Source organism: Poecilia mexicana, unplaced genomic scaffold (assembly GCF_051168715.1).
Source record: "Poecilia mexicana isolate PSO_F unplaced genomic scaffold, ASM5116871v1 scaffold_12, whole genome shotgun sequence".
In the NCBI taxonomy this organism is placed as follows: Eukaryota; Metazoa; Chordata; class Actinopteri; order Cyprinodontiformes; family Poeciliidae; genus Poecilia; species Poecilia mexicana.
The window spans coordinates 25,154,894-25,165,429 of record NW_028263381.1 but is presented as its reverse complement, the minus strand read 5'-3'; the positions used below and the strand labels follow the sequence as shown (position 1 = coordinate 25,165,429).

Here is a 10,536-nt window from a genome sequence, read left to right as displayed (position 1 = left end):
TTAAGACGGACGTTCGAGGCCCGACACCTCGTCCTTTGACCTCTCTGTGGTCGGTCGCTCATATACGGCGGCGGTCAGCGTGGCTGTTCCTTTAACGCCTTACTGACTCTGATTTTTAGATTCACACTGAGGAGAGGAAACTGAGACGATTCAAGAAGCAAAAGTCTGACAGATGACAGATCAGTTTCCTCCAACAGTTTCACATTTAAAGAGGAAAAATTATGTTTTCTATTTTGGATGCTAGGGCAGAGTATCCAAAATATTACTCATGTAAGAGTAAAACTACTTCAGCATGTTTACCATGTAAACGTAGAAGTAGCCGTTAAGAAATGACTCAAGAGTAAAAAAGTATTTGGTAAAAAGTCAAGTACTGAGTAACCAGTCAAATTATCAATCATTTAATATTTAAATCATCAGACGGATCAAAGTGTAAAGTTTAGTGGAAATTTTGGTATTTTAAGGATCAAAATGAAAATAATTAATATAAGTAACAAAAGAAAATTTTTCCAAATCAGTTTCTTTCAATAAGAAACTGATGAAACTTTATCTGAAACTGCAGCTGTGTGTGTTTGTGTCTGGTGAGTTTTTGGTTAAACATGTTTGTTTTTCATTCATTGGGTAGAAAATCCAGAAATTTTACTCAAGTAAGAGAAGAAATACTTTATAATAAAATTACTCAAAGTACAACAGAGTAAAAATATTTTTTTTCAAAATGTTACATAAATGTAACTAGTTGCTACCCAACTCTAGATATGATTTTATAACACAATCAAGCAACAATGTCACCTTCAGTTTAAAACAAAGAAATGCTGTATCTATGTATCAGACATTTTAAGATCTGTCTTAAAAGAAATGTGACTTCCTGATTTATTGGGCCTCTGTCTCTTTAAGAAGCTCCTGCTCTTTCTGAAACTTTCAGGAATTCATCCCAACATGGCTCCTCTATTAACCCTTTAACAACATTTTTACCAGCAGTGCTTTGAGAAGCAGCTCCTATAATGAGCCGTTCCAGCAGCTGTTTGCTAATTGCTGCTGGCTAGTCTGAAGGAACCTGGTGGCAGAAGCTCAGAATCAAATGTCAAAGGTTTCTGTTGGGTAATGTGTTGCAGATTAGGTAGTTTACATTTCAGACAAGTTGTAAACATATTGAGACTGCTACAGTTTACATGACCAAACTGCTGAGATGTTTAGACAAAATAAAAAATAAATAAGTAAAATATGTAGGCTACTGGTTCATATAAAACATTTTATTTTGGCAGAGATGTTTTTAATTCAGTTCAAACTTAACAAAGAGCCATTGTAGCAGAAAATAAACTAAAGAAAGCTATGAGAGGCAAGGCTAAAATGAGCTAATATTAGCCCTAATAAATATAATTTCACATCTGGTTTTAAAAGCTGAAATCAAGACCCTTTTCATAATTAATAGAGAAAACATGACTGAGACGTTTTAAATCTCGTCTAATACTGTGGCTAGTAAATCTTAGCCTCGATGTTCTCTTTAGCATTAGTGCTTTTGCTAACCTAGCTTAGCCTGCAAACTTTCACTATAGAAACTTTATGAACTCCATAATGTGAAAAGCTAAAAATAATTTTTCAGTTAAATGTTAATATAGTTTTCAAATTTCTCCAATGTTGTATGGATGTGTACACTATCATGATTGACAGCACTAAGTCCTGCCACCTGGCTCTGATTGGTTGTTTCTGGTTTAGTTAGCACACCTTTTCACTGCTCAACAATAAACTAAGCATACAATAATTCTAATTAAACTAATTATGAAGTGTGAGTTTAAATCATTATAGATCTGAAGCTTAATGATTTTTTCATGTTTTTAAAAGAAAAACATTTGTAAATTATCAGGTGAAAAAATTTTATATGTTATTAATATTTGTTCCTGTTTTCAAACTGAAAGTGTGTGCTCTTGACTTATGGCAATAATATTCCTCCATAAAAATCAACCTAAAAGCTGAGTTTGTGGAAAAAGTATCTTTTTATTGGACGTTACATGAACAAGAACATGAGCCTCAATCCAACGATCACAGCTTATCTATGCATAGTCTACAGATATTTAACGATGATTATCAACACGAGTCTCGGTTCCGGTTCGTTTCTGATTCAGGGTTTGCAGAAATGACACTTGATGATTTTCTTGAAGGCGCTCTGGAAGTCCTTGTTGAAGTAAGCGTAGATGATCGGGTTGAGCAGGGAGTTGGAGTATCCCAGCCAGTTGATGACGGCCTCCAGCCAGCCGGGCATGTAGCACGACTCCCGGCAGAACGGCATCACCAGCGCCACGATGAAGAAGGGCAGCCAGCAGAGGATGAAGGTGCCCATGATGATGCCCAGCGTCTTCACCGTCTTCCGCTCCCGCGCCAGCGCGATCTTCCGCTTGGCTTCCGTCGCCTTTTCGTGGCGGCTCTCGAACAGCGGCGCGGAGCTCGGGGTGTTGGGCAGCGGCAGGTGGCCCCTGGAGCTGCTGTGCACCTCGATGATCTCCAGAGACTCGCCGTCGTCGGCGTGCTTCACCGCGCCGTTGACGCTCGGCGGAAGCGGCGGCCGCGGCTCCACGCTGCGCTTCCAGCTCTTGCCCTGCTGCGCGTCGCCGAGCGGCTTCTTGTGGAAGAGCGCCGGAGACAGCGCCAGGCACGAGTCGGACACTTTCTTCTTCTCGGTTTTACGCACAGTCCTCCTGATCCGGAACCGCGCCGCTTTGAAAATCCGCCCGTACAGAACCAGCATCAGCGTCAGCGGGATGTAAAACGCGCCGAACGTGGAGTATATCGTGTACCACGGGTCCTGCCGGATCTTGCACTCCATCTGGCTGTGCCGGTCCTCCGCGTCGCCGCTCGGCTGGGAGCGCATCACCAGCATTGGCGGCACCGAGATGGAGAACCCGACTATCCAGGTGACGCTGATCAGAACCGCGGCTCGCCGCGGCGTCCGCTTCTTCATGTAGTCGATGGGCTCGGTGATGGCCCAGTAGCGGTCCAGCGCGATGGCGCACAGGTGCAGGATGGATGAGGTGCAGCACACCATGTCCAGGGAGATGAAGATGTCGCACGGCACCGGGCCGAGCGTCCAGCGGTCCAGAACCTGGTAGAGCGCCGCCATGGGCAGCACCAGCACCGACACCATCAGGTCGGTGACGGCCAGGGAGCCGATCAGGTAGTTGGCCACGTTCTGCAGGGAGCGCTCCAGCGCGATGGCCGCCACCACGCAGCCGTTCCCGAAGGCTGCGCACAGGATGAGCGCGCCGAGCAGGAAGGAGGTGAGCAGCTGGGAGCTCAGCGTCACCTCGCCGCCCGCGGCGGCAGCAGGTTCGGTGGAGTTGGGGAAGTCGAGCCAGGCTGTGGTGTTGTTGGTGCCGTCCATGGTGGCGCGGTGCGGTCAGAGCGTGTCAGCGGAGCCCGGTGCGCAGCCGATCAGCGCACATAGCGGACTGCGGGAGGAGCGCAGAGCAGCGCGAGGGACTGCAGGTCGCGGCTGCTGACGGAGAATGATGCGCGTTATTTATACCTGTGATGGAAAATGCGTCATGGGGCCGGTTCTGGTTCTGGTTCTGGTTCTGGTTCTGGTTCTGGTCCATTCTGTTTCCTCTTAATGTTTCAGCTGTTAAACTGGAAACTGAACATTTTATTTTCTTCCAGGTTTCATCTCTGGTTGTTTTTATTCAGCAGTTTTTGTTTTTGTTTTATTGCAGCTTTTCAGAACCGGTCAGAGAACCAGGTGACCAAACGGATCAGAGGCGCTTAGAGCGCCACCTGCTGTTGGCATGGTGACTATAAAATATACAATGTTTAGGTCTGATAAGAAAATGGATTCATAATTTATAGACTGTAAATTAAGATTTATAAGTTAATTTTAGAAGATTAAGAGAAGTAAAATAACAATGTTGATAATTATACATATAATAATAATAACAATAATAATAACTATTATTACTACTACTTACAATATTATATTATTATAATATAATAATTTATATATATCAAGCTATTGGTCTGAATGATACACCTCAAACAATATTCAAGCTAAATTAATTATAATAACATTAAACTTTTATAGTGTAATATAATATGTCATTGTAGTTTTGATCATATTATTAGTTTTGTATTATTATTAATAAGCTATTTTAATATTAATCTCAATTGTTACTATTGTTATTATTATCATTATTTTAATAATATGATATTATAATAATAGTAATAACAATATTAAAAATATTTATAATGATAATTACTATTATCATTATTATACTAATTATTATGATATCAATGACTGAAGATACTTGGATTATATTATATTATTTATTACCCTTTGATCTAAATGAAAAAATATCTCAACTGAACTTTTATTACAATGACAAACTGTGAATAAGTAAATTATTATATTTTCAACACTTTTTTGTCAATACAAATTGATTTTTTCCTCCAAACCTTTCTATTTTCTAAGTGTAATTACATAAATAAACCAGCAGGGGGACACTATTGTTACTATAATTTCCAATGCGTTATTTAACGGCGTAACATTCTAGATAAATGTAAATTTAATCATCACAGAGAAGCGAAAATATTCGCCTTTATTAGATTTGGGACGGTGAGCGCTCTCGTAATTTTTGGCCCAACGGCCGTCCCGTAGATTCTCACTTTTCCTGTTGTCACAAACGGATTTAAATGCTCCTCACTTCGTCACCTCGGCCGTTTAAACATTTAAAAGTTACTCACGGTAAGCCTAACTGTGACAAACTGATTATAAAATATAAGATCGACACTTTAAAAGTTAGCTCGCTGTGGATTTTAAACCGTAACGAGGGGAAACTTATTTGGTTAACTTTAGCGAAGCTAGCTGGAGGTTAACAGTTTAAACGGTCTAGTTTCTTTTTTAGCGAGACATTTAGAGGAAAAAATAACAGCTAAGTTGTAATATTAATACAAAGAAGTGTTATGGAGACTGATGCGGGTGTTAAACTGTGTAAAAATGTAAACAGTTGGATGGTTTTAAATTGATTCTGAAAGTATTTCTTCAGCATCAGCAGGTGCATTTTGACAAGCTTAGCTGTGATAAAAGTCTTGAATTATTAAATTATCTCTCATATTTCCAGATTTAAAGAAGCTGATTCTTTTCTAAAACCCTCTAAGTGGGTTTAGATCAACAGTCCGGACGTTTCCTGGAAGTTTTCATCAATTATTTTGAACTTTTGGTGCTTTTTACAGTCAGTTTCAGTCCTAAATCCATGTTTCTGGGATCAGGTCACGAGGTTAACAAAACCCTAACATCCGTCTCCATGGCAACACCCTACAGCTGATTCTGGGAGGTGAGTGGAATGTTTAGTGGAAGGAAAAAGTGTAGCTATAAGGCAGAACCAATAAAAATGTTCACTTTCTGAACAGAATTAGTGAATAAAATATCATTTTGAAGATGTTTTTAATAATCCGTTGACCTCTGACCTGTTTGGTTTGTCGTCCCTCCTGACCAGCAGATGGGTTGATCTGCTCCTGCCAGGCGGGTGAAGATGAACGGAAAGAAGCTCCGCTGCAGGCGCTGCCGCAGGGCCGTCGGAGACGCCAAGTGTTTGGTGGCGGTCAGTAACGAGTTTTATTTAAATTTAATCAAACTGGTTTGATTTGAATACAGAACATTGTAAGGACTGAGCCTCAGACATTCAGCATCTCTGTGTTTTCATCCAGTTCAGACTTTTGTTATTTATTAATGTAACATCATTAATGTGGAGAGTCACTCCAAGAAGTGGACATAGGGCACTTCCTGTGAACTCTGGAAAACAAGTTTTGATTTTTAAAGTGAATCCAACCATCACTTTTATCCATCCATCTCCTTTGAATGTTGTAAATCCTCTTCCTGTTGTTGTCTTCTTTGTGGTTTCTGCCAGTAGTAACATCCGGCTGTTGATCATGTGACTCATATGTTTCCCTTACAGCTTCATGAGACACATTTATTTTGATACATTTATAAAACCACCTCATCCCAGTGTAAAAACTGCAGTTTTTCCATTAAGTGAATTTATTTTAGTGCTCTCTGTTTTACTGGAAGCTCAGTTTGTGTCTCCAGGCAGCAGACTCCGGTCCGGGCCCCTGCTGTATTTGGCACATGGATGTTGATAATCTACCAGAGTGGATCTGGACCTCAGTTCAGCAGGTTGGTTTTCTCCTCTTCCTGCTTGTTTTTCTCATCATTTAATATTTAATGTAATGTCTGACATGAGGTTTAGGCTGCGTTCACACTGCAGCCTGAAGTGAACCAAATCTGACCGTTGTCGTTCAGACGGTCATCCAGGTTGAGGCAGAATCATGAGTTCTGTGTTGCTTCAGGTCGGCTGAGCTCCACTGATCTGTGATCAGAACCGTTTGTAGAGTTTTCCAGAACCTGCCGTCTCGTCCTCAGGCCGTCTGGACGTCCGGGAAGCTGAACTGCTTCCACTGTGGGTCCCGGCTGGGCGGCTTCAGCTTCCTGAACCGGTACCGCTGCCCCTGCGGCCGCGACGCCACCGTCCACTTCAGCCGCAGCCGCGTGGATCTGGACCAGAAGCCCCGCCTCCTCATCGTCCCGCCGCGCAGGACGGGCCGCGGGTCGGCGCAGGCCCAGCAGGAGGAGCCCGCTCTGGGCCCGGTCTGTGCCGGTGGGGCCCCACAGCACGGTGCCGCCGGAGACACGGACGCACCGCAGCTGGACTCGTCCGTCAGGAGAGAAGCAGAACTTCAGGCTGAACCGGATCATGAGGTGTGGAGCGACGCCGTCCCCTGGGAGTCTGGAGCTCCAGCAGGATTAGCATCATTAGCACCGTTAGCATCGTCGTCTGCAGCGCCTCAGGAAACAGATGATGTTTATTTCACCTCTGAGGGAGAAGCGGAGCGGCAGGAGGAAGCGGTTCGTTTACTTTTCTGATTGAATCTGGAGTCTGGCAGGAAACTTTTTAATACTGAATGTTATTATTTAATGTTAAATTAACACTGGAGGGAAAAAAGACGATTGTTTTACTTTCACCAGTAGAATCTGTTCCCAAAATAAACAATCATCTGAACACAGCGATGATTGATTAGATAATTTAAAAATCGACTGATGTTCTGTCAGAGAGTTTGTCTTTAGGTCACCATTTTTATTTAACTGAACCGAAACACACCAAATTCCACAGCACATCTACATGTCAGGGCTGTCATAGTCAGGCTAGCATAACTAGCTTGACTTTAGAAAAAAAGCAAATTTATTTGTAAATTCCATTTCATGTACAAGACAATTCAAACAGCTTTACAGAAAGTTTCACCAGTTGAAAATTTTAGACTTGCGGAAATTTTCTGAGTCCCAAATATCTAAAATGTTCGACTTCTGAACCTCAGAAATGTTCAAGTTTTTTCTTGAAATTTTCTGAGATTTTTCTCTCAGATTATTGAGTTTCAGAAATTTGTGAGTGTCTCAGTGGATTTTCTCTGTTTTTCTGTCTTCAATGACTGAAACTCTCAGTTGTAGCTCCAACCTGCTGCCACTTTGAGTGGCAAAACTCCACAGCATGAATTAGCAGGAAACGACAGAGAGACGCAGGACGCTGCTCTGTTTTCTTTAAACAGTTAACCATTCAGGAGAACCAGATGGGTCAGAACAGGAACCGGTTCTGACCCGGTTCTGACCCGATTCTGACCCAGTTCTGACCCGGTTCTGACCCAGTTCTGACCCGGTTCTGACCCGGTTCTGACCCGGTTCTGGTCCGGTTCTGACCTGATTCTGACCCGGTTCTGACCTGGTTCTGACCTGATTTTGACCCGGTTCTGACCTGATTTTGACCCGGTTCTGACCTGGTTCTGACCTGATTTTGACCCGGTTCTGACCCGGTTCTGACCTGATTTTGACCCGGTTCTGACCCGGTTCTGACCTGGTTCTGACCTGATTTTGACCCGGTTCTGACCTGGTTCTGACCTGATTTTGACCCGGTTCTGACCCGGTTCTGACCTGATTTTGACCCGGTTCTGACCCGGTTCTGACCTGGTTCTGACCTGATTTTGACCCGGTTCTGACCCGGTTCTGACCCGGTTCTGACCTGATTTTGACCCTGTTCTGACCCGGTTCTGACCTGGTTCTGACCCGATTTTGACCCGGTTCTGACCCGGTTCTGACCTGGTTTTGACCCGGTTCTGGTCCGGTTCTGACCCAGTTCTGGCTCTCTCCTGACCAGGTGTCGTCCTCTCAGGGCCCCGTGGTTCTGAGCTCCTTGGCCCGGATCAGACTGAGCAAAACGGACCAGAACCGACTGAAGAGTCAGAGGAGGAAGCAGAGGAGGAGAGAGAGATGGCTGCAGAGCCAGCTGCAGGAGGAAGAGGAGGAGGAGCCGGTGAGGAAGAGCAGGGGCCACGCTGCAATAAATTAGATTATTATTAAAAAGTTGATTGATTTCAGTCTGTAACTCAGACTGCAGCCGTGTTTCTGTTAAATACGACGATTAAAACATGTTTAGGTTATAAAATGACTCCAGATCAATAAAACGCGGCTTAATATCTGAATAATGTTTATTATTTACTGTTGGTTTGATCTGATTTACTGAGATGAATGAGGAAAATCGATGAGTAGAGAAAGTCCAGAGTCTCTGCAGGTTGTCGGTTTCCCTCCTCTGACCTCTGACCTGTGTGTCCCAGTCGTCCCCAGCCCGTCCTCTGGCCGGTGAGGACGTGGACCGGGACGGTCTGACCTGCGCCGTGTGTCTGGACGTTTTCTTCCGGCCCCGCAGCTGCCTGCCCTGCGCTCACGTCTTCTGCGAGCCGTGCCTGCGGCGCCTGGCCCGGAACCGCGCCGCCCACACGCCCTGCCCGCTCTGCCGCCGCCTCATCGCCAACACCGGCTTCCACAGAGGTCGGCGCCCGGCGGGTCACAATCTGAGACTGAGCCCTCCCTCCGGTTCTGACCCGCTGCTCTTCCTCCCTCAGAGCTCGACCACCGGGCCAAGACTCTGTTCCCGAAGGTCTGGGCGACGCGCAGGCAGAACTTCCAGAACTCGCCGAGCGCCCGCTGGCCGCTGCCCAGCTCCCGGGAGCAGAGCCGCTTCCTGTGCTGTCAGGGCATTTTCACTTTTAACTCAAACTGCTGTGTCATAGTTAGCAGGTTTTTGTATTTTTATTTGATTCCAACCCCTAAAACACCCACCTGGCTGGGTCAGTAATTAATATCTCTGGTTTTAGGCTCATTTTCAGAAGCCTGATTTCCAAAATGGCTCCTCCTTTAGTTCATCTTCCTAACAGTGTCAGAACCAATCAGAGCTGTAGAGGAGTTCCTCGTTTGTAGTGATGAGTTTTCTCTATGTTTGTAGATAAAATGTTGTTTTTCCACCACACTCGCCCCAACGGGGCTCTGAATGTGACTCCATGTTGGGATCAAGTTGTTGGAAAATATGAAATTAAAACACAGGAGTCAGAATCTCTTTTCCTCTGCACACAAAACAAAAACCACAAAAATCCCTAAATTCTGACATTTTCAAACACTAATTTGTCCAAAACATAATCAGACACCAGGCCTGTTTCTGTGGCATTAAGAGTTTTGTTGTTGTTCGGCGAGACAAAATGGCCTCCATTTAAATATAATACACTGAAGCTTTGCTGCCCCTGGTGGCTCAGATGTGTCATTACACGTCACACCTGTTTTCCCAAAGAGCTCCCAGTTTAAAAGTATTTATCTTATTTTATTGCTCACAATAAGGTCAGATTAATCCTTAATATCTATCTTAATAATAAATTTTATATATATATATATATATATATATAAAACTTTGCTAACTATAGTGACCGTTTTAAAATAAATAACTCCAATCCTGATTTTGTTGCTCAAACTAAATTCTTTGTTTTTAAAAATGATTTAATTAAAATGCTCAGTTTATTTGTGAGCAGGTAGAACCATGACTTTAGTTTTAAAATGTTATGTTGTTTATCTGGAGCCAATAGCTGAATAGAAAAGAGTCATAAACTAAGTTTCATATATTTAGTCTTGAGAACAACTAAAATATTGATAATCTGAATAAAACGTCTATCATAGAGCAGTTTAACGTTCAGCTGATCTGTGAATATATTTCTGTAGATCATTTTGTCTGGTGACCTCTGACCTCTGCTCTGTTGTGCTGCAGGTCATGGGCGAAGCGCCGAGGCCGCGTGGCGACGCTGGCACCTAACTCAACGACCCTTTGACCTCAGCGCTCAGGGCCTTCCTCAGCTGCCCTTCGCCACGCTCATCATCCTCTTCGTCATCTCCGTGGTGCTGCTCCTCTACCTCGCCGGGTTCTTCTTCACTTTACTCACATGAGCTTCTGCACATGACCTGCTTTTAATTTGCACATAATTTATGAACTTGAGAGGCTTTTCAGATCCTGCAGAACCTCAGAAAGGTGCTGAACGAAACGGTTCCAACTTCTTGTAAAATAAATTTCTCGACTTTTCAAGGACTGAGACAGTTTTCATGTTTTCTGGGTTTTTCCACCTTTTGTTGTGCTGAGTCATTGTTCCTGTGTCCTCAGAAGTACAGATAAATCCAACCAAAACAAACACGTTAGCTTA

The 10,536-nt window shown here is 43.7% G+C and overlaps 2 protein-coding genes across 8 annotated transcripts; one reads left to right on the top strand and one right to left on the bottom strand.

Moving 5' to 3' along the window:
* Positions 1-1,975: 1,975 nt before the first annotated feature.
* LOC106926772 (5-hydroxytryptamine receptor 1A-beta-like) lies at positions 1,976-3,535 on the bottom strand. The gene has a single exon (XM_015001876.2). The coding sequence runs from the start codon at positions 3,368-3,370 to the stop codon at positions 2,114-2,116; it is 1,257 nt and encodes a 418-aa protein (XP_014857362.2). The 5' UTR covers positions 3,371-3,535; the 3' UTR covers positions 1,976-2,113.
* Positions 3,536-4,630: 1,095 nt separating this feature from the next.
* On the top strand, positions 4,631-10,425 carry rnf180b (ring finger protein 180b). 7 transcript variants are annotated; one of them, XM_088011191.1, is made up of 9 exons: positions 4,631-4,723; positions 5,248-5,312; positions 5,478-5,579; positions 6,065-6,151; positions 6,398-6,733; positions 8,178-8,333; positions 8,635-8,848; positions 8,923-9,048; positions 10,110-10,425. In XM_088011191.1, the coding sequence occupies exons 3-9, from the start codon at positions 5,511-5,513 to the stop codon at positions 10,283-10,285; spliced, it is 1,164 nt and encodes a 387-aa protein (XP_087867317.1). In that variant the 5' UTR covers positions 4,631-4,723; positions 5,248-5,312; positions 5,478-5,510; the 3' UTR covers positions 10,286-10,425. The 7 variants fall into 7 exon arrangements, with proteins under 7 accessions (XP_087867317.1, XP_014857359.2, XP_087867315.1 ...); XM_015001873.2 differs by having other exon boundaries at positions 6,398-6,880; XM_088011189.1 differs by having other exon boundaries at positions 6,398-6,880; positions 8,923-9,097.
* Positions 10,426-10,536: the final 111 nt, after the last annotated feature.